General features: G+C 52.9%; 1 protein-coding gene across 1 annotated transcript in view; it reads left to right on the top strand.

Annotated features, from left to right (window-relative positions):
• The window catches only part of LASP1 (LIM and SH3 protein 1), a 37564-nt gene extending 14774 nt beyond the window's left edge, over nt 1-22790 (top strand). Inside the window, exons 3-7 of the mRNA XM_024742192.1 lie at nt 2005-2089; nt 9293-9400; nt 19063-19207; nt 19563-19666; nt 22292-22790. Coding sequence (XP_024597960.1) covers nt 2005-2089; nt 9293-9400; nt 19063-19207; nt 19563-19666; nt 22292-22465 — 616 coding nt within the window. The 3' untranslated portion in view covers nt 22466-22790. The remainder of the gene's footprint in view (nt 1-2004; nt 2090-9292; nt 9401-19062; nt 19208-19562; nt 19667-22291) is intronic.
• Nucleotides 22791-23440: the final 650 nt, after the last annotated feature.

Here is a 23440-nt window from a genome sequence, read left to right as displayed (position 1 = left end):
GTGGGATCTTCCCGGACCGGGGCACAAATCCGCGTCCCCTGCATCGGCAGGCGGACTCCCAACCACTGCGCCACCAGGGAAGCCCTGTATTTGCTTTTTAGTCTCTTGCCTTGCTCTTCCCTCTGCTCGGGGAGCCTTGGGCCTGGACTGATCTGGGAGGCAGGACTCAGGTGGGGCAGTGCAGGCTACGAGTTGGGACACAGCTAGAATCACCTTTTGTGCTTCTAGGTCCAAGATGATGAAGTTAGCTCAGAGGGAAAAACGATTTGCCAATCACCCTGTGAGACAGTGGCAGGGCCAGCACCCAGCACTGTGCTCCTTCTAGCCACCCCCCACCCTCCCCCCCACCATTTAGTTGAGTTCTCCAGCCCCCGAGTCCTGCTTTGACACAGGGAAGTCTGTGTGTGATTACCAGTAGCTCTCGCTCAGAATGGGCCGGGCAGCTGGAGAACATGCCAGGCTTGGTGAAACACACAGAGGTGGAGGGCTGCTGGTGTCCAGTTCCGGGGCACATCAGCCAACCTGGCTGGCTGGAAGATGGCGATCCAGCTCTTACCTGGGGACAGGCTGTGAGTCTGGCATCGGCTAGTGATCATGATTGTGGTGGGGTGTGGCCAGCCAGAGCTAAGAATGGCTGGCTTCTGCTCAGAGAAGCCACCTACCAGTCTCCGAAGTCACTGGGGCCTATGTAGACCACCAGCCCTTTCACACACCAGCATCTACACACAGACCACAGTGACTCAGGGCTGCCTCTCCTCTAGCTGGTTTGCTGGGGGCCTTTGTGATGACTCAGGGGAATGGAGGAAACCCGAGTTTTAGTCCTGGCTCAGCTTCAACACCTGGTAGGACATTCGTTTATTCAACAAATATTTATTGAACACCAGGTATTATTTGGGGAGCTTGGAATAAACCAATGAAGGAAAGACCAAGAATCCCCTCACCTCATAGAGACCCAGTGGAGAGAGAAGACAGTAAACCGATGTGATAAATAATTATGAAGTCAGCTAAGTGCCTGGCGCCAGCACACGACTTCCTCCTCTGGGAGAAAGGAGGGGGGTAACCGGATGGTCCTGGAGGTCCCCGCAGGCTTGGCTCTGAGGGCTGAACTGGTTCCTGCTACCTCCAAGGCAGCCCTCTTTCTGGGGGACAGGACCGTGGTCTGTCCTATGTCTGGAGATTAGAGGGTTTGGTTCAGGGTGTTGGGTCCTGGGAGACCGTTTGGGTACAAATCTGGATGCCTCCAGTTACTGGCCGTGTGCCTTAGCCACATTGTTTAACCTTACCAAGCCGCTGTTCTCCAGTCTGTCAAAGAGGGATAATAGGGCGGTTTTAAGAAGTTGATGAACTAAGGCATGGACACCCTTAGCACAGGGAAACATCAGCTGTTGTTACAGTGTTCTTATCTGTCACCCGTGGTGACCTCTTCTCGGCCTCAAGCTGATCTCTCATCTACCCTCCGATTATGTTGGACCTTGTTAGCTGTTTGAAACACCACTCTGGATGTGTGTGTTTTTTCTGTCTCACTGCCTTTTCCTGGAAGCCCCCCTGGATGTGTATCCCTTTCCCCTTTACTTCTGCCTCTGTATCCCTCCTGCCCTTCCTTGCTACATTGGTCTCCACTTCTGGTCTCAGCTGAAAACTTTGTCCTAACCTCATGAGCATCTTCTTCCCAGCCTGGCTAGGCCCTCCTGGGTGCCTGGCCCCCTTGACCTTCTTGTGCAATAGACATGGATTACTTGGGTGATCTGAAACCCTTAGAGAGTGTCCCCATGTCCTCCATTTGGAGTTCTTCGTGGCCAGCCAGCCACTCAGGCCTGATGTGTCTTCCCAGTTCAGCCCAGGCTGAGTCTGAGAAACGCTTGCCTCCCCTTGGCCATGGGCAATGGGCATTGTGGTTCTGATGCTGGGACAGGGGCAGGGGCTGCCCAAGGATAAGAGAATGGAAGCCCAGAGGTTCCCACCCCTTCCCCCAGAATGACCCCCCCTTTTTTTTCTGTCCTGCAGACACTACCCCAAGCAGTCCTTCACCATGGTGGCTGACACCCCGGAAAACCTCCGCCTCAAGCAACAGAGTGAGCTCCAGAGTCAGGTGAGGGGGCGGGGCCTGCCCCTTGGGGGCGGGGCAACACCTGGATTTGGCAAGGGCTCCTTCCTTCTGTGGTTACTCAGCAAGGCCAAGGCGCTGAAATCCTAGCAGTTACCAATCTCCCTGCCCCCACCCCACCCCCAGTTACTTCACATTTCCTGACTTGATCAGAGAAGTGGGCGAGAGCGTACCCCACTTCCTACCTAAAATGGGTGGGAGGGGTGTGGGCGTCGGATTTTTTCTGCTTCAGGAATTTTGTGGGGGACCCCTAGAGCCCACCTCCTCCAGGAAGCTGGTCCCCTCCCCCTCCTCTCCACTCACACCCACCCTCAGAGGGCAGGCTGCGAAGGGGGCCTGTCCTGCCTGTGTCTCCTTGGGCCTGATTTTCCTGAGCGCCTGCTGGGTGGGGAGCCACCCTGCGTGTCACCACAGTAGGGGAGGAGACGGGCTTCCTGCGCCGGGGAGAACCCGATCTTCAGGGGACACTGAGGAATAAGCAAAAGGTCCAGAACCTTTAGGCCAGAACGACTAACCCTGCCTGGGGGTCTGGGAGGGCTTCTGGGACAAACCTGGCCTGGACTGTGGGGTGGAGTAGGGCAGAGCAGGGCTTCATCGGAGACCCCTTGGGGAACGTAACCAAGTGGGCAGGGTGCCCAGGGCCAGGAAAATGTCTTGCAGGATCCACCAGGGCCTCAGAGGGGGATCTCTCCTGATCCCTCCAGAGTGGGGCTCCTGCTGCCAGATCTCGATGTGACTTCTGTGGTCACGTGAAGGAGAATCAGCCCTGGGCCATCTACATGCATTCTCTCGTTGAATCTTCCGAGCAATCCTGCGAGGAAGGTGCTGTTTTCCCATTGTACAGATGAGGAAACTGAGGCTCAGAGACAGTAAGGGACTTGCTAAGATCATATATGTAGCAATAGAGGTAATAAATGTATTAATAGTTAATGTATGGAGTGCTCAGTGCTCTGGGCGTATTAACGTTCAATCCTCACAACAGCCCTGTGCAGGTGGCAGGATCGGTCTCAACTTTATGGAAGAGGTTCAGGCCTCCCGTGTGTCCCACAGTGATGGGGAGCAAGTAGGGGAAGCTGATGTCAGCAGCAGCTCACATCTGCCAGCCCAGACCCTGCCCCCGCTACGGTGTGAAAGCCACAGTCACTGGGGGAGCCGGTGTGGATACCAGAACCTTGCCAACCGAGGAGGGCTGAGTAGCCCAGCTGGCAGGAAGTAGGCTTGAGACAGCGCTGGGGCCTGGGCCCGATCTGCACAGGGAAGACCCTAGCCAGGCCCTGACCACCGCCCTGGATTCCCCATCCTGTCTGGAGCCTACTGGGGCCAGAGGTGGAAGGGGTTACGTGGGGCAGGCAGACCAGAGCACCATCCATGGGGTGACCTGTAGTCACCCCACAGCTTGAGAGGAGTGTGGGAGTGTGTGTACACACTCAGGCAGAAGCAAGGGACACACACACACACACACACACACACACACACACACACACCCCTCTACCCTCAGAAGGAGAAATTCAAACCCTGTTAATTCTCTCAGCCTTTGTTGGTCCCACAAAAGCTGGGCTGCAGCTCTTTTTGCCCCTGGAACTTGATCCCTGAGGGGCAGGGTCTGTAGGAGGAAGCAACCCCTGCCCAGGGTCTGAAGGCTCTTCTGACCTGTACCTGTCCCCCCTGTCCCCCAGGGGCCTGGCCCCACTGCTCGCCTCCTGGGTCCTGGGCTCCTGGCTCTGGGGCCGACTGGTGAAATCATGAGAAAGGCAGTCACTCTTCGTAGGTTCTCACTGCGTCCTTCATAGGACCTCATTTAATCCTCACAACCACCTGATGACGAGGAACTCTTGTCTCTGTGGTGCAGATGGGGACACAGGTGAGAGAGGCCATGCCCCTTGCCAGAGCCCCGTGACAGAGGCAGAAGTCAAGCCCCTCTGCAGCCTGCTGTGGCACCTGTGCGCTAATGCCCAGGATGCTCCAGTCACCAGTGGGGAGGGGGGGGGGGGGGGGGGGGGGGGGGGGGGGGGGGGGGGGGGGCTTTTAAAATGCAGAGTCCTAGGCCCCGCTCAAGGGGTTTCTGTTTGGCAGTTCTGGACGGGTCCAGGAATCTGCATTTTGGCGGCCCTGGTGATTCTGATGAGGGCTTTTGGTCCCACATACATGCTCTGAGAGGCTGAGCCAGGCTGTGGGGTAGGGAGGGAACTAAGGAGCTGCTGTGAGGGGTGTGAGTTAGGGCTTTGCATTGAGGCCACTGCTGTAATCTGCAGTTGGGCTCCTGGGGTCTGGGGCTGGGATAGGCGGAGGGTAGAGACCCCGGTCCTGCCCTCTTTGCAAGCCTGGTTCTGTCTCCTACCTCCCCCCAGCTGTGTGGTCTGAGTCTGGCCCCTTGCCTCTCAGAGTTGTTTTTTTTTTCCTGCCCGGTAAAATAGGGACAGCAAACCCAGTTACCTAGAGGTTGGGGGCTGGGCCCGATGCTCTGAGGCTTGAAGGGCTGAGCAGGCCTGGCTGAGGGCGGTGATGGGTTCTGGTTCCTTTGGCCACTGTGGAGGCAGGGCCGGCTGGCGTGGCCTGTGGCTGACGGGAAGGGAAATGGGAGCCTCTTCTACCTCGTCTGCCCCACCTCACCCGTGTGTCAGCTGGTCTCTTTCCAGGCCCCTTCCTGGGCCTGCGTTGGTGTGTCTCTTCTCAGTCTCTGGGAAGTTGCCCATGCTATTTCAACTTTGTTTTCCTGTCTCTAGATTGGTTCCCAAAGTGGCGCTTTGGGTGTCTGGAACACCTGGAGCTTCCCCTGTGGGGGCAGCAGCCACAGAGCTGACCAGAAATGACCTTCTGGGTGGTCCTGCCCAGGCCTGGCTGAGGCAGGGCACTGGTGGCCGGGCCTGGTAGCTCTCCCACTGCCAGCCCTGCGCTGAGAGGCAGCACCCTTGGGGTGGGGCTGAGCTGGGGCGGTGTGGGCCCCTGAGCCTAGGCAGAAGTGCAAGAAAAAGGTCTCTTTCATTTTTCCCTCATCATCCACGGTGCTGCGCGTGGGATATGCCACAGGGCACATGCCGCAGGGCACGGGAGAGTGTAGCAGAGCCTCGTGCTCTGCCCTGCTCTTGGCAGGGTTCCCACTCTCTTATCTTGAATCTTGTGACCAGCAAGGCAGGCAGCATACCTGTGTCACTCTTACTGGAGCTGGCTGAGGGTCAAATGCTGGATCTGCCATCGCTAGCTGTGTGCCCTTGGGCAAGTTATTTAACCTCTCTGAGCCTTAGTGCCTTCATCTGTAAAGTGTGGATTACCTCTCTCCCAAGGTTATTGTGAGGATATTAGTGTATATTAGGCATTTAAAACAGTTCCTGGCATATAGTCAGCACTCAATAAATGTTCGCTGTTACTATTCTCCTGGAAAGGAGAGGAGATGGAACTTGAGTATGATAAAGCTGAGGAATTCTAGACCTTCTGATGATTGCTTCCAGAACTGACATTCCAGAACTGGGAACATTTTGGGTTTTTTTTCCATTTATGTTAGGAACTCATCACAATGCCTCTTTTTTTTATGTTGTGTATTTTATTTCTTTATTATCTTTTCTGGCTGCGTTGGGTCTTTGTTGCTGTGTGCGGGCTTTCTCTAGTTGTGGCGGGCAGGGGCTACTCTTCGTTGCAGTGCGTGGGCTTCTCACCGCGATGGCTTCTCTTGTTGAGGAGCATGGGCCCTAGTGCGCGCGGGCTTCAGTAGTTGTGGCTTGTGGGCTCAGTAGTTGTGGCGCACGGGCTTAGTTGTTCCGCGGCGTGTGGAATCTTCCCAGACCAGGGACTGAACCTGTGTCCCCTGAGCTGACAGGTGGATTCTCAACCACTGCACCACCAGGGAAGTTCCTGTGTGTGTCTAATTTTAAAACGATTTCTTTTTTGTTAGAAGGGGGTGGGTTACACAGTATGTGGGTCCATCTCATAGTAGGCACATAATAAGTGGAAATTGTTGGTATGTTTTTTTCAATAAAAGTTTTTAACGTTGTGAACTTTTCTCTTATGTTGGGTCAGCAGGGCAGTTTTTTTTTTTTTTAACATCTTTAATGGAGTATAATTGCTTTACAATGGTGTGTTAGTTTCTGCTTTATTTTTCAAATTATGCTGCCTGTTTGGAGATTTTACGTCTGCATTCAATTCATTCATCATTTACCCAACAAACACATGTTTATACCTACTGTTTGCTACAATGGTGATGAACAAGATAGATCCTGAGAGAATAATTAATAAATTTACGTATTAAAAAGTAGAGTTTCTTGGGGCTGTGGTTGTTCAGGCCTGAGGGGCCTCAGGCATCATTCCCAGCCCTGCCTTGGGAGTTTCCAGGATGGGAGGCCCAGGCAGCATCCAGGCTTCAGTTATCTAGCTGCAGTGCTGAGTTGTATCTTGAATCTACCAACAAAGCAGGTTGAGTGACCTTGGGCAGGTAGCTTCCCTCCTTGAGCCTCCTGTCATGTCCTGGTGAGCCATCCCAGATGAGGGCAAACACTCCTGCTTGGGTGCTGAGCGAGGCTCTAGGCAGGGGCCTCCCCACGCTCTTGGTTCTCCACCTTTTACCTCTGCCACACACTCCACCTCCAAACAGCCTCCTGGAGAATCTTCCCCCCCTTGATTCTCCAGAGTTGGGGTCCGCAGCTGCTTAAGAGATATGGTCACACACTCCAGAGCTGGGAGGGCTTTTAGAGATCAGCTGGGACCCAGACAGGAGGACTGACTAGCCCAGGAACATACAGCAAAGTAGTGGTGAGCCCAGTCCTCCATCCTTTCTTGCCCCCACTCCGCCCAGCCCTGCCCTCTCTGGGCCACCTGTGCCAGGAGTGAAATGAATTACCCTCCCCAGCAGGGGGGGAGAGGCAGTTCCTGAGCCTGGGAACCAGCTGGTGTCATTGTAGTGTTGCCATGACAATTATTCCCCTGGATTAGGGGCCTGACAGCTCCAGAGGCCAGGAAGTAGAGGAGGAGTGGGGGAACTGGCATTTGTTCAGCACTTTAAGGTTGACAAAGCACTTTCACACCTACCCTTATCACCTACCCTTATCAGTACGCATTGAGCCCTGCTGTGTGCTCCACGGTGTTTGCTGCTTTAGAGCCACTGTCTGTAATCCGCACCGTTCATTAGAATGGGTCCATCATGATCCGCATTTTACAGATGTGGAAACTGAGGCCCGAGAGGTTCAGTCAGTTGCCCAAGATCACTCAGCAGGTGGGAAACAGCCTATGTTCATACCAGCTCCCCCTGGCTCTTTGCCTATGCTTGGTGAGAGGAAGCCCCCTCCCCATATTTTAACTGATTCCTATGACAGTCCTCTTATAGGGGAGGAAACCAAGGCCAGAGGCCTTGGATCTGGGCTTCTGCATCTGGAGCTACACATTTTTTTTTTTTGGAATTTTTGAATTTTATTTTATTTATTTTTCTATACAGCAAGTTCTTATTAGTTATCCATTTTATACATATTAGTGTATGGAGCTACACATTTCTGACTCTAAGCTTCTTACCTTTCCTGATGCCCCCTTCCCAGAGGGTTCTCTCCACCCTGCTACCCCCAAAACTAAGAGTTGCTGTGCTGGCCCAGGCCTTCCTGGAGGAGCTGATGCTGGGCAATCCTGGGCCTTTGGGGTGGGTTGGTACCTGTACCCACTGTGTTAACGTCCAGTCTGATGGGAACTAGCACATCCAGGCCTTTGTTTTTAGTCTGGATCAGAACAAAAGAGGTTCTGGAACCTTTTAGGCACAAGAACCCCATGGATGGGTAAGCTGGGGCTCGGGAGACAAATAGGGACCCCAGCCCCTGGGGGATGTGCAGAGTACCTGACAGGTATGTATTGTCAGTCGGGTCACACGGGTGCAGCTTGGCCCTGTGGCCAGATGACTCCACGCCTGGGAGCTGCCTGGAGATTCCCAAGGTCCTGGGCCTCATGTCCTGCGCTGACCTGCCTCTAGGGCAGTACAGCTCCCATGGAGGGAATCCAGGCAGCTGGTGGGGTTTGGAACAGCTGGCGCCGAGGTGGACGGTGAAGACTCTGAAAGCCAAGGAGCAGTTCTCTGCCCCAGGGACATTTCCAGCCTCCGTTCTGTTCCTTAAAACCCCAGGGAAGGACAGGATAGTTTTCATATTTCAATTCTTTTAGTGCTTGGGAAGTCCTTTCTGACGTCTGACTCAAGTCCCTCTGGTACTCAGGTTTCCATGGAATTCTCAGAAAAGAGGGGGGCAGTGGAGGTGTGGTAGGGGACTTCCCCGGAGCTTGGAAACCCGTTCTGAAGTGCTGTCTGTCCCCCGCCAGTTTCATCCCCTCCTGTGGCGTTGACCTCAGAAGCCAGCCTGGCAGCCGCCGGGGCCTGTCAAAGGCTCATTGATTGAGTTTTCCGAGCTGCTGTCTTACCTCCCCCCTTTCTGGGCACCAACTTTGTCCCTTGGTACAGCCCTCACTCAGCTGGTCACTTAGAAACTCCCTCGGGGGCTTCCCTGGTGGCGCAGTGGTTGAGAGTCTGCCTGCCGACGCAGGGGACACGGGTTCGTGCCCCGGTCTGGGAAGATCCCACATGCCGCGGAGTGGCTGGGCCCGTGAGCCATGGCCGCTGAGCCTGCGCATCCGGAGCCTGTGCTCCGCAACGGGAGAGGCCGCAACAGTGAGAGGCCCGCGTACCGCAAAAAAAGAAGAAACTCCCTCGGGCTTTCGGCGGATAGAGCCACATCCTGGCTAGGGTGAGGGCTGGGCCCGTCATTGGAGCTCTGGAAAGAACCTTCTTCCTCTAGCTTTCAGGCAAGATGGGCCAGTGGTGAAGGATCAGGAGTCAAGCAGATGAGGGTTTCATCCTGGTGGCTCTGGACACGTGCTTCTAAGCTGCATGACCTTGGGCGTGGGACTTTGCCTCTCTGCGGCTCAGTTTCCTTGTCTGTAAAATGGAGCTAATGATAGCATACAGCAAGACTTAGATGAGATAGTTCATGTAGAGCGCTTGGCACTCAGGATAGACTGAATACATATTAATGGTTTATTATCACGAGTCTAATGTTTTTGGGCCAAGGCTTGTGCTTTGAGTTGGGGCGTGGAAGTAGATGTCACTGCAGGGGGGTTTCTGGTCAGGGTGTCTTTCCTGGCTGGTTGCTGCCTTAGAGGTGGCTGCAGGCTGGGGCCCTCTCTGCTCCCCGTGCCTCGATTCCAATCCCTCTCCACCCTTTGGTCCTCCAGGTGCGTTACAAGGAGGAGTTTGAGAAGAACAAGGGCAAAGGCTTCAGTGTGGTGGCAGACACACCCGAACTCCAGAGGATCAAGAAGACCCAGGACCAGATCAGTAATGTAAGCTCCCCTGCTCCCTGGGGTACCATACTGATGCCCTGCCCTCTCTTCTCATCCCCTCCCCACCCGTCTGGCAGACATGCATGAGGCCAATTCTCCGCTGCTCCTCCTCTCCTAGGCGGGCCTGGCTGGCGGCTGCTTGAGCAGAGGGAAGGGAAGGGTTTGGAGTTCCCAGATGCCTTTCCTCTGTGCACCCCCAGATTCCCCCTTTGATACCCTCTGCCCACATAGTATTTCCGCCTTAAAAGGACTGGACTTTTGGGGGGGTGTACAGGGAGGACCTTTATGCTAAATCACCCCCGTACCCCTTACTCTCTCTGAAAATCCCCCCCATCCCCCGGCTGTGGTGAGTGCCAGGGTCCAGACTGGCTGTTTCGTCTGAGCACAAAGGTCAAAACTGGGTGGCAGAGGTGGGGGAAGAGCCGGCCTCCCCCTTGTCTGCCTCTGGGTGCTGATACTGCAGTCATTTCCGCCCCTCCTCTGCCTCCTCCCCCACCTCGGCTTGCTCTTCCTTCCTGTGTAAAAACCCCAGCCGGTTTTGCCTGCTGGCCCTGGCCTGGCACTCCTGGGCCCAGGGCGGTGACCAATGTCTGGGCATGGCAGGGCTGGGTGTGGAGCGTGGGCAGTGGATCGATGCGCCCCATGGCACCTGTGGCCAGGGAACAGGCCTTAGTTCCCTGCTTGGTGGAGCCACAGACCAGCAGCCTGAGTGGCTCTGGGCTTGGGAAGGCTGCCTAAGGGGCTTCGGGCATTGTGAGGTCGGGGGGGGCACGACTGTGAGCCACAAGCACAGGACGTGGGCCGCAGACCCGTGTCGAACAGGGCCCTACAAGGGACCGGGCAAGCGGTTGTCTTCATGTCTGGAACAGGAAGAGGTTGGCAAGTTGCCCGTGTCACTGGGCTGAGGGACTGGAGATAGAGGCTGCAGGGGGCCTGGGTGTTAGCTGGTCCACCCGGCATCCAGCCCTCAGCCCTCCACCCGGCCTCCTTGGTCGGGCACTCCTTCTAGAAGTTGGCTGGACCGGGCTTAGGGTGGACTCTGGCAGTGGCTCAGGCGGATGTCAGAAGCCAGGGCCCAAGCCGTCAGAACCTGCCATGCCCAAGACCATGGCTTTTAAGCTTTGACAGCAACCTGCAGTATGAAATACATTTCACATCGTGACCCACCCAACAGGCCTGCTGATTTATTTAAGGGAAACAGAATCAAAGCTTTGAGGAAAGAGTGCTTTACCGCTTAAAGGGCATTTGGATATCTTCTGTTCTATTTTAGTTTGTGAAAGACGCTGGTTGCCGACTTAACTAAATGGGTTTCGCAACTAGGTTGTTGACCAGCAGCTTGAAATTCATGGCTTGAGGAAATGGAGTGCTTCCCTTGGGCTAGGATGCCTCTGAGGGCTGTAATCCTTACCTGCTCCCCTGCTCCTCTGCCTCCCACCCCCGCCAGAAAAAAAAAGCCTGTCTCAGTTGCTTCTTTATAAGCCAGGGCCAGACCTCACACCCTAAGAGCGTCCCTGCCAATCGGTGGCCGGACCTCCAAAGGGTAAAGCCGGAGGAAAGAAGGTGTGGGTCTCAGCTCTCCACATGGAAAACGGGAGGGAGGGGAAGCCACGGTAAGGGACGGAAGACCCAGTGGGCTCCCAAAGCTGGAATCTTGAGTCTTCAGCCCCTGTGGCTTTTCATTGTGAAGACTGTCTTATTTTGGATACCTGTTCCCCCGCCTACAACCCAACCCCCAGCACATTCACTCATTGCTTCCAGCCTGGGGCTTTTAGAAGAAGGGAGACAAGCCCAGTCATCCCTGCCTCCCTTTCGGAGAGGCTTCCAGAATACTTCACACGAGGCCTTTTTTTTCCCTCCCCCCAAACTAGTTATTGGAGGTGTTAATGTCTGAGGAGCCCTGGTAACAGAGCTCACCCTGGCCAAGACACTCACACCTGAGGAGATAACATCTTATCATTAACCACAGGGCTGCAATTAGCTGATTGTTCTCTGCTCTGAGGTGGGGGAGGTGACTTGAGCCTGACCTGGTTCTGCTTTTGCAGCCTTAGCTGGAACCTGTGACTTGTGACCACAATGCTGGAAAACTCTTGGTTTTAGCAAGTACAGTTAGTCTGTCAACTGTGGGCCTCCAAACAGCTGGACGAGAATCACCTGCAAAGGTTGATTGAAAATGCAGGCTCACAGGCCTCCTCCCCAGGCCACCTGGGAGCAGAACCCAGGAACCAACATTTTCTCTCTCTCTTTTTTTAGGAACCAGCATTTTATTTTTAAAATTATGTTTGTTGTTCCTTTTTATTTTTATTGAGCTATAATTGGCATACTGCACTGTATACCTTTAAGCTTTCCAGCCTAATGATTTGCCTTACTTACATAATGAAATGATTGTCACAGTAAGTTTAGGGGACAACCATCATCTCATACAGATACAAAATTAAAGAGATAGAAAATAAAATTTCTTTTTCAGGGACCAGCATTTTTAACACATTCCCTGGGTTACCTGAAGTTTGAGAATCGTCACCAAGAGCCTGAAAAAGCTTCACCAGAGGTGCCAGGCCTGGCCACATCCCAGAACCCCCCAGGGAACTTTAAACCAAGTTGTTAACTTGTCCCTCCTCCAGAAGAGTTTGGGGAAAGATGGTGTTTAGAGCCACACCTTTTGTTTTGTATCCAAAATAGTGTTCCTTTATGTAGCTTGTCACTCACTTCCCAGGTTAACGTCAGATGACTCCTCATTTGCGAGGAAAATGTCAAGCACTTAGCATGTGATCAATATTGTCAGTTGCTATTAATTTAAAGGCAGACTCGTCTGCTTTCTACACTGTGGCTAAAGAAGGGACATGGACTAAAGTTTGGCTGAAAAGTTAGGCCATTGTCTAGTACTGAGAATGTCTGGAAAACTGAGGGGGCAAGGTGCTAGTTAGACATCTGTGGTGAGTATTTGTGTCTTTTTTTTTTTAATTGAAGTATAGTTGATTTACAATGTTGTGTTAATTACTGCTGAAAAGCAAAGTGATTCAGTTATACACATATATACGTTCTTTTTTTTCATATTCTTTTCCGTTATGATTTATCATAGGGTATTGAATATAGTTCTTTATGCTATACAGTAGGACCTTGTTTAGTAATTGTGTCTTCATTAAAGGCACCTGAAGGGGTGAGAGGCCAGGACCGCAGGCTGTGAGCTGAAATTTATCCTGGCCTTTGGTCACCAGCTGTGATGGCTGTAATGGACGGGAGTCTTTAATTGCTGAGGTCCCTATATGGGAGCCACAGCCTTCAAGCAGAAAAGCTTTTATTTATCTACATGTCTACCTATATACTGACTTTCTGTGTACAATTTGGGGTCTTTTAACTTTTCCTTTCTCTGTGAAGTGTAACGCATAAACACCTGTGTGTATACTCGCCATGCAAGTCAAGAAGCAGAGCCTGACAGCACCCCTGTCAAAATAGAGTTTTCAAAGTGTTAAAAAAAAACAACAAGAAACATAACTCTCATGCAGTGAATACCTATCATATAATTACCTTAATTATGAGGAACCAGCTGGAGCATCTGACAGGCAGAGGTGATGCCTAGTCTGTGAAAGCAAAGCACTGGATATAATTAGATACAGAGCTAGTCAGTGTTCTGCCATTAGCTGCAGAACTAGTTAACGTCCTCCAGGACTATAAAACCATAAGCTTTGGGCTTCCCTGGTGGCGCAGTGGTTAAGAATCCGCCTGCCAATGCAAGGGACACGGGTTCGAGCCCTGGTCCGGGAAGATCCCACATGCTGCGGGGCAACTAAGCCCGCAAGCCACAACTACTGAGCCCACGTGCCACGACTACTGAAGCCCGGGCGCCTAGAGCCCGTGCTCCGCAGCAAGAGAAGCCACAATGAGAAGCCTGCGCACCGCAACGAAGAGTAGCCCCCCCGCTCCTCAACTAGAGAAAGCCCGTGAGCAGCAACGAAGACCCAACACAGCCAAAACAAACTAATTAATTATTTAATTAATATAAAAACCCAAAACCATAAGCTTTGGAGATAGCCTTGCTACAGGCAGAAATCCTTTGCATTTCTTTCAGTCAGAAATAATTAGTAGCTTATATTCCTTAAATAAGCTTCATTCCTTATAGTCCAGGCCTAATCAGTAGTAAATAGTAAAGTCAAAGAAAATTCTAGCCCCAGAGTCAAATGCCCCAGAGGTGGGCTTGTTGGACAACCCTGTAGTTTAATTTTTGAAAGCGTGTGCTGTTCTTTTCTTTACAATTTTAAAACGTAGCTACGCTTTCTTTTTTTTACTATGTAATTTTTTTTTCTTGTTTTTAAATTGAAGTATACTTGGTTTACAATGTTGTGTTAGTTTCAGGTGTACAGAGAAGTGATTCAGTTTTATATATACATATTTTTCCCCCAGATTCTTTTCCCTTATAGTTTGTTACAAGATACTGAGTAGAGTTCCCTGTGCTCCACAGTAGGTCCTTGTTGATTATCTCGTTTTTATTTAATAGTGTGTATATGTATCTCACACTCTTAATTTATCCCTTCCCCACAACTATGCATTTCTGAATACTATAGTTTTGTTTTTCCCAATTTTGAACATATCTGTTCTCTTGCGTCTTGCCTCCTTTGGGCAATGTTGGGTTTAAAGAATCATGTACATGTTTGCATGCAGCTGTAGTTTGTTCTTTTCTGTTGTTGTATAGCATTCCATTTAAGATACTTATATTGATGCTGGTGTTGATGGTCATTTGGAGTGCTTCTATGGCTGTGGACAGCTTCATACATATTTCCTAGTGTTGATAATGTGGAGTGGAATTGCCAGATCTCGGAGCGTATGTTCCTTCAGCCTTACCAGATAACACTGAACTACTTTTCGAGCGGTGGTATTGATTTACCCTCTCGCCGGCAGTGATGAGAGTTTCCGTGGCTCTACATCCTTAGACTTGTTCATTTTAGCCATTTTGATTGTGTGTAGTGGTATCTCACGGTTTTAACTTGCATTTCTCTGATTACTAATGAAATCGAGCACAGATTTACATTTGTTTTAAAAACAAAATCGTGTTAGTCTCTCACAGGGAGCACAGCGTAACCTGGTGGTTGAGAACTAGGAGCTGACGTTAGGACTTACCCACCCCTTACCTACCTCCTGAGCATTGGTTTCCCCATCTGTAAAATGGGGATGACAGTGATACATTGTTCTTGGGCTGGCTGAGAAAAGGAAATGAGTTATACATATAAGGGCACCACAGAGGACTGCAACAAACGGAAACACTGTTAGAAAAAAACAGACCCTGGCTGGTGAGTTGACTATTCCATTCAAAGCCTGATGTTCCCTTCTTGGTCATGATGTAGAATCACGTGGAAGCAAGTGTGGAGTCAGACCTTCGTTCTCCACCACAATCAGGAGAGCAGGGGTTCAGAAAACGGAACATCAGCTAGCAGAAAAAATGCATTTTTCTTAGGTTTGGAATGGACCCTCAACTAGTCATCCTGGAGTCCTGGCTGGCAGGGCCCTTGGATGAGTGAGAAGGGTCCTTAGGCCTGGGTCCCTCTACCCATGTGCACTTGGATCTCATGGGCACAGTGACAGCCTGGCATCCTTCCATGGGATCCCAGGACAGTTTTTAGACCAGGGCTCTGCTGACATTTCTGAGCATATGGTGACACCTTTTCAGGGCATTTAGACGATTAGAACTTTGCTGAGCTTGGAACAGGGAGGGATCAGACGGGGCCTTGGCCTCTGAAAAATGTTCATTTTCCTTTTGAATGTGCTAACACCCTTTAAGGTGCCTCTTTGCTTCTCAAACCATTAGGTTGATCGGCAAAGTAATAACATTTTCCCCGCTTGTTGGGCAGGGGAGGGAGAGGAAGTTGAGAGGATTGAAATTTTATCAGGTGGGGCCGGGCAGAAGGGAACTGCAACCTCACTTTTTGCAGTCCATTTCCCCTCTGTGCTGCAACTCCTGACTTAAGTGCCAGGCACCCCTTCTCTCAGTTAGGGTGACCTTGTGATTATCATCCCTTTTGAGAGTGAAAGGCAGTGCTATTCATATCTATTCCAGAAGACATGAACTGGTACTAGGGGCAGACTTGGGCATGTGGTCACCCTGACCCAGGAAAGGGCCCGTCCAGCTGTGGCTTTGTCCTTGTGTCACCAGCCTCAGCCCTGACTGAGTAATGAAAGTCGTTTAACTTCTGAGCCTCATTTACTTCTGTAAAATAGGAATTAAAGTGTACCTATCCGACTTATTTTTTTAGGGTGATTATTGTCAGGGCCAAGGGAGATTATGTGCAGAGAACTCAATGTGAAAAGCTGAGCAAAGGTCAAGGTTATTACTATTAGATTAACAGGTGGTTCCTGCATCGATGGTGGGGAGGCTGCCACGACTCTGTCCACCTGAATCAGCTGGGCCTAATTTTATAGATATTTACGCATGTGGGGTGGCTTTTTAAGGAGCAAGGTGGATCCCATCAGCCACTTGTGGAAATGCACACGTGTCCATACTTGCTTTCAGCTCTAGAGTTTGGCTAGGTTCCTAGAGGAGGTCGGGAGCCTCCAGACCACGTGGGAGCAGGTGGTACAGTAACCTCTTTTTAAGATGAGGAAACTCAGGCTCAGAGGGGACGGGACTCTTCCAAGCTCACTGAGCAAGTGAAGGGCTCATGACCCCAGGGATGAGACGTGGGAGGGACACTGCAGCTGTCGATGAAGGACTAAGTCTGTAGGACACAAAAGGGGAGATGGCGCCAGGCCTGGGACCCAGACATGCCTCCTTCCTCAGAGAGTCACCCCTTCACTAATACAGACAGAGCCGTACCCAGAGAAGTGGGCCGTCAGCCGGGGTAGCTGGGCCCCAGCACCAGGGACACACCTGCCCCTCAGCCCACCTCCTGGCTCCCTCAGGGCCCGGTGCAGGCCTCTGTCGGCCTCCACATGTGCACTTTCCCTCCCCTAGTCATCGGCTCCCAGAGTCAGGCCTCTTTTCATTAACAGACAGTAAACAAGGGAAGCTGACCTTTCCCACCCCCAGGACAAATGTCAGAAGGCCTGTTGCCTTGGGAGCCTAGAGGCCTCTCCTTGTCCCCACCCCCGACTGCTCACCAGAGGACGGGGTCACCAAGGGAGTGGGGCTAAGGGACACTCACCTTTTGCCCTTGTCTTAGGAATCTGAGAGCAGGGCACTGGCCCTGTGTCCTTGAACTTCACCCCTGGGTGCTCTTCCTTTTGGGAGTTCAGGGATTCGATGAGTTTTCAGTCTGACCAGGACCAGCTGCCTCCCCTTCAGGAATGGGCTCAGTTTATTTCACCATTTGGATGTGGGTCCCTACTTGGGCATGAAGGGAAGGGGCAGAGGGAGGAGGGGGCTGGTCCTCCCTGCCTCCAGACAGGGCCCATCCTGGGCTTCGCTGCTGCCCCACCTGTTCTCCCAGCCTGGGCTGCAGTGGGTCACCGTCAGTTAACAGCTGGAAGAGCAGCTGAACCATGTGGGTGGTCCCAGCCCACCACCCCTGCAGACCTTTAGCCCAGCTACTCCTGTGTAAGGCCTGCCTGGCCGAGTGTTAACTCTTGCCCTCCTTGCAAAGCGGATGCGAGAAGGCAGCAAAGAAAGTGGGAGGGGGTGGCCCATGGGAGGTCCCGGGCTGGGACAGCTGGATCAGGCCTTGGCAGGGGCTTTCAGGGCACAGGATCGCTCGTTGCTTCTGCTCCGGGAAACAGGGCAGGCTTTGCCCCCATCTGTTCCCTGTCCCCTCACCCCACCCCTTTTTTCACTGGGAGAAGCATGGGGCAGGATCCTGGTGAACAGGAAGTGAGAACCAGCTTCTGGTCCGAGGCCTGGAGAGAATTCAGGCCTGGGTCTGCTCAGGACAGGACCAGTTTTCTGTGTCCTGCTTTCCAGGTTTCCTCTGGGGGGTGAGGGGGAGCTATTCTGTCACTCTCTGTCCCACTTCCTCCCCGAGCCCCGGCCCAGCCCAGCGATCCCGGAACACACAAACCACGGGCTTTCCACCTCTCCTCGGTTGCTTCCTCCCCACCAGTGTCCTCTCTGAAAAGTGAATAGACCCCACTAGGGGTCCTCAAGGTGGGATGTGGGCTACATGCCACTGAGAGTACAGGGAGAAAACCCAAGAACTCCTGGAGGTTGTTCTTTTTCACCTCATCCTTTGTTTTATTCATATTTTTGGTGTAAGTTTTACAGGAGACATTCCATATTTGTGAAGTGATGCTTGTGTGTAATTGAGAAAACAGATGCAATTTGGGAGGACTGTGCTAAAACAGATCTTACCAACAGGAATATGCATTCAACATATTTGGGCAAGCGGGGATCAGCAAATTTTTCCCGTAAAGGGCCAGATAGTAAATATTTTAGGCTTTATGGGCCGACGGGCCTCTGTCGAAGCTACTCAGCTCTGCAATGAAAGCAACCATAGGTAATGGGAAATGAATGGTGAGACTGTGTTCCAGTAAAACTTTATTTCTGGACACTGAAATTTGAATGTCATAGAAATTTCACATGTTACGAATCTTATTCCTCTTAATTCTCCCCCCACTTCCCCAGCCTCCAAACATTACAAAATGTAGAAACCGTTCTTAGCTCGCAGGCTGTGAGCAAACAGGCTGCAGGCCCGTGGACCAGAGTTTGCCAACCTCTGCTCTAGATCACTGGTTCTCAAACTTGAGCCTGCTTCAGACTCACCTGGGGGAATCTTTTAAAAGTGCATAGCCCCCCCCCAAAAAAAAAAAAAAAAAAGAAAGAAGGAGAGAGAGAGAGAAAGAAAGAAAGAAAAAGGGCATATTCCAAAACCCCAGCCCTGATTTTGTAGATTCTATGGAAGGCCCTGGAACCTGCATTCTAACAAGCAACCCAGGTGGGTTGCGAGCAGACAGTCTGAAGACCAGATCTTAACACAGCTCTGGGTCCCGGTATGTTCAGTTCAGCCAGCCCTTGCTGAGGACCCTGGGGTGTGTGGCTTCTCTAGGCCTCTTTTTGCCCATTTTTGGAACCTGAGAAGGAACTCACCTTCTAGATACCAACCCACCCTCAAGGGAGGGCCTGGCATTTCTTTGCCCTGCAGGCTAGGGTCCTCAGCAGAACTCTGCGAGGTCATACCCACAAGAGGCAGAGTCGCCTGCTGGTTAAGAGCACAGTCTCTGGAGTCTCCGTGAGCATGGGTAACTCATGCTGCTTGTCGGTGCCTTAGTTTCCTTCTTGTCTGTTAAATGGCGACTATACTGTACCCCCTTGTAGGTGCTGTCAAGGTAAAACGAGCATGTGATGCAGAACACCTAGCACAGTGCCTGGCACCTAGTAGGTGCTCAATAAACAGGAGTTGCTGCTTTTGCTGCTGTGGACCAGTGTGAAAGCAGGGTAGCCCTAGCCCCTGCCACAGGCACAGGAAAATGACCACTTACATTTGTCTCGTGCTTTAGCTTATGTGGCCCTTTTACATCCATTATCTCATTGCATCCTTCAGCAACCCCTGTAAAGTGGAAATGGAGGTGTAGCAAGGTTAAGTGCTTGTTCAGGGGCACATAGCTGGTACATCCCCAACAAGAACCCAGCTCTCTTTGCCTGGAGACCTCCAGGAGTCTCTCCCGTCCCAGGATCTTGAGTGGCAGCGGAAGAGGAGCTTTGGTTGGTTTGCTGTGGGTCCTTCACCCAGCACTTTCTGCCCCTGCAGATAAAATACCACGAAGAGTTTGAGAAGAGCCGCATGGGCCCCAGCGGGGGTGAGGGCCTGGAGCCAGAGCGCCGAGATCCCCAGGACACTGGCTATCGGCGGCCCCAGGAGCAGCAGCCTCACCACATCCCAACCAGCGCCCCAGGTGAGCGTGAGGCCTGTGTGGGCAGAGGACCTGAGGCCAGGCCGGCTACAGGGTTGGGAGGAGGTGAGAGGGAAGCCTCACGTACACACACACACCCAGGTCTCATCCCTACCGAGGGCACAAGCACCGGGGTCAGGGCCCGTTCTGGGCTCCCAGCGCCATGGGGGGAGATGCAGCCCCTGCTGCAGAATTCGCAGCACCGGCAAATGTGCACACAGAGACAGAAGCCTTTGAGCAGCATGGCGGTTGAGTGAGGTGATGGGCGGTGGAAATACATGGCATGGGCTTCGTGGAAGAAGGGAGCAGGCTGGCTTTGGCAAGACAGTTTCTGAGCCCGTCTCCTGCTGGCTTCCAGTTTACCAGCAGCCCCAGCAGCAGCAGGCAGCCCAGTCCTACGGTGGCTACAAGGAGCCTGCAGCCCCGGTCTCCATACAGCGCAGTGCCCCAGGCGGGGGCGGGGTGAGTAGCCCTGGCTGCGGGGAGAGGAGGTGTGGGAGGTGAGTGGGCCTCGGGGAGACGTCCTGGACGTAATTCTTGCACTTTCCTTAGAAAACCCCCCCAGGAGGCCTGGCCTCCCCTGACCTTTGACCCCAGCTCCCTTGCCATCTGCAGATAATAGGGGTCTCAGCCTCTCGAGAAGAAAGCAAGTGTGGTGTAGGAGGCAGATTGGGACCCTGTGTTCCAGCCATAGCTGTACATTGGGCGAGTCTCGTCCACCCAGCTCCCGGCCCACGTTTCCTTACTCCAGCTACCTGGGAGCACACAAAGCACCTTTCTGCTTGGGGCCCTCCAGACTGCGCCCTGCTCCCCAGTCTCCATGACGACGACCTGCCAGGTCCTTCAGATCTCAGCTTGCCCCTGCCTCTGAGGCACCCTCCCAAACCACCCTGTGGCGAGTGGGTCTCCCCTGACGTGTCTGTCCTTCCGCCCCACTGGTTTCCTTCAGAGCACTTTTTCCACCTTGAAACAGTTCTCTGGGTTTGTCATCTTCTGACTGTGACCCCCACTGGACTTGACGCTCCATGTGGGCAGGGCAGTGTCTCTTTGGTTCACCTACTCTGAGCCAGGCTCAAAGCGGGAAGTCATCAATTTAGTGAATAAATTAACGAGCAAAGTGGGAGGTGGGGTGGGATCAGGCTTACCAGCCCTCAGACTAGAAGTTTGGTCTGTAAGTCCTGCTACTTATCCCAGTGATGGTGCAGCCAAGCTCAGCTCCTCTATGCTGGGTGCCTTGGAATTCAAAGTAGCTCATGTAGAAGCAGGAGGGACAATACTCCGAGAAATAAAGTAGCTTGAGATAAGTGGCCTGCTCGGGCCTCAGGCTCTGGCCACACAAATGAGGGAGTGATTGTCAGTGCTATCTGGGGTGTCAGGTGGGCCAGAGAGGTCATGTGAAGGATAAGGTTCCAGATAGACCAGCCAGTCCTTCCAATACTCACTAAGCCTGTTCTGGACTGAAGGGATTTGGCTCTGAATAAAAGTCCACCTTCCTGCCCTCTTGAAGCTTACATTCCAGTCGGGAGACAAACACGAAAGCCAAGAGATAAGTAGGTATGTAACAAAAGGTCAGAGAGAAGAAAAAGACAGCCGAATGAGGAGGGGAGAGAACAGCAAAGTTCTCAGTAAAGTAAAGGAATGAGTGGTGGAGGAGAACAGCAATTGCAAAGGTCCTGAGGCAGGAATGTTCTAGGAAAGTTCAAGGATCAGCAGGAAGGCCAGGGTGACCAGAGAGGGGAAGAGGGCAGGGAATGAGGTCTGATCATGCAGGGACTTGTAGGCCATAGGAAGGCCTTGTGACTGGTGAGCTGTGCAGAGTAAGGGGTTTGACTTGTGTTTTTAAAATGTGGCTCTAGCAGCTGCGTCGAGAAGCAGCAACAGAAGATTGAGGGCGGAAGCAGGGAGATGAGTTAGGCGGCTATTGCAGGATGTGGGCTTAGATGTGGTGACTTGGCCCAAGAGATTAAAGGCAGAGTTGGTGATAAGAGACCGAGGTCACTTCAGTCATTTCTTGAGGGTTGTGACCTCTTATTCCATAGCCTTCGGGGCTGATGAAGCTGGTTTCTGCTGCGGGGGGTGGGGGGGGGAGTTTGAAATTTCATGCTGAAGAGGATAGGGGGCCTCTGAAGGATTTAAAGCCAGGGAGGAACATCCTCAGGTTTGCATTTTGGAAAGTTCCCCCGAGATCACAATGGATGAACAGTTGGAGGAGGCAGACCAGAGGCTGCAAACAGAAGGTCTGAGCAGGGGTCCTGGTGGTGGGGCGGGGCAGTGGGGACAGATCCCGGAGGTTTCTAATGGGCTCGTCCAGCCCCAGACCCACACTGATCCCAGAGCCTGGCCTGGGGCACCGTAAAGCCTGAGCTGACCCCCAGAGACAAGTCGATGTCAAGGGCAGTGAGGGTCAGAGGACGTTAGAATCTTGCCTACTTCCAAGATCACAGCTAGAGTTCATGTGTTTTTACTGGACATTTCCTAGAGCTGGGGCTTAAGCACAAGACTTTGGCTGAGGTTGGAAGGTGGGACCTGACAGATATGTCTTGTGTCACCTGGAGGTTTTTCTCACAGGAATTGGTCTTTGTCCTGAATTTGGGAACCAGATTCATCAACAGCTTCAAAAAAAGAAGAAAGACTGGTGCTTATAGTAACACAGATAGGGACTTCCCCGGCAGTCCAGTGGTTAAGATTCCGAGCTTCCACTGCAGGGGGCACGGGTTTGATCTCTAGTCGGGGAACTAAGATGCCGCATGCCACGCGGGGTGGCCAAAAGAAAAAAAAAAATGCAGATAATAGAACACATGTCATATTTTTAACCTCTACCCGGCATGGTGTCCACCGGACATTACTGCGTTCCTGTTCCGAGAGACAGGGCAGAACTATTGTAACCTCCGCCCCTGTTTGTGCCTGGCCCTTGGTAGACGCCAGATGCATTATTAAAAAGGTGGTTGCTCTCAGAAAATGAGACACAGAGGTGAGAAAATTCATGGCAGAGCCCAGCCCTTCCGTGTCTCCCAGCTCCTGGTCCACTCTGCTCTGGGGTCCCAGAGAGATAGGCACCCCTGACTAACCGCGCCCCGACCCCTGCAGAAGCGGTACCGCGCCGTGTATGACTACAGTGCCGCCGACGAGGACGAGGTCTCCTTCCAGGACGGGGACACCATCGTCAACGTGCAGCAGATCGACGACGGCTGGATGTACGGGACCGTGGAGCGCACCGGCGACACGGGGATGCTGCCGGCCAACTACGTGGAGGCCATCTGAGCCCGCCGGGCGCCGCCCGCCCCATCCGTCTTCAGTGCATTCCACAGCATCGCATCCGTCCTGGGCGTGACCTGTCCACCCTTTTGGTGTCTCTGTTTTTTAAAATCTGCAACAGCTTGTTTATTCTCCCCCTCTTCCAGCTTCTTTTGCCAACCGAAGCCTTGTTCTGCCACTTTCGCGGCTCCTTCCTCTGGCAGGTTTTCCCCTTGACCAACTTCTTGATTTTCTCTCTGGATGGAATAGGTGTGGACCTCTCTGAGGGAAGCCGAGGCCCGTGGGGCTGGTCTGGCGGGGGGGGCGACCCGTCAGCTCCCAGGCCTCTGCCTTCTCTCTTTTCTTCCCCCTCAGCCCCTCCTGCCCACCTCCTCACACACCCAAACATTCCAGGCTGGGGTGAGCCCCAGACCCCCAGGACTCCCGGGGCGGCTGGGAGTTGCTTCACACACTCCCGGGAGTGGGACCCACCGCCCTTGCCCCTGGGATGGGGACAGGGGTGCTGCCGTCCTGCAGGGACCAGTGAGATGGGCTTTGCCTCTGCTTCTCAAAGATGGGGCTGCCAGCCCTCCAAGGGGCTCCCTCACCCTTCTCTCCCCAGCTCAAGGGCAACAGAGGAGGGTGAAGTTCCCGCTTTGGGATTCATTCTTCCCTCCGGACACGGTTCCTTTTCACACTGTGATTTTGCTCAGCTGCCCACCCGAGCCTGGTGTGGGTGAGCAGCTCCCCAGGAAGCTCGGCTTGGGTCCGGTTCTCGCCTTTACTTTAGGGACAGCTGCAGGAAGGAGGGGAACGGGGTGTTCTCTCCGCAGCCCTTTTCCCTCACTCCCACCCCGGTCTCCAGGGTCCCTGGCTTGCCTCCTCGTGAAGGGTGCGTCAGGGAAGCCTCGGGCCTCTCGCCCATGCAGCCCGGCCTCTCGCGAGATCTAGTTAGGCCGCTCCTCGCCGCGCCTCCTGGCAAGGTGTCTCCAGGCCTTCCAT

Source organism: Neophocaena asiaeorientalis, unplaced genomic scaffold (assembly GCF_003031525.2).
Source record: "Neophocaena asiaeorientalis asiaeorientalis breed wild unplaced genomic scaffold, Neophocaena_asiaeorientalis_V1.1 scaffold1, whole genome shotgun sequence".
Taxonomy (NCBI): Eukaryota; Metazoa; Chordata; class Mammalia; order Artiodactyla; family Phocoenidae; genus Neophocaena; species Neophocaena asiaeorientalis.
This window is presented reverse-complemented; position numbering and strand designations above follow the sequence as displayed.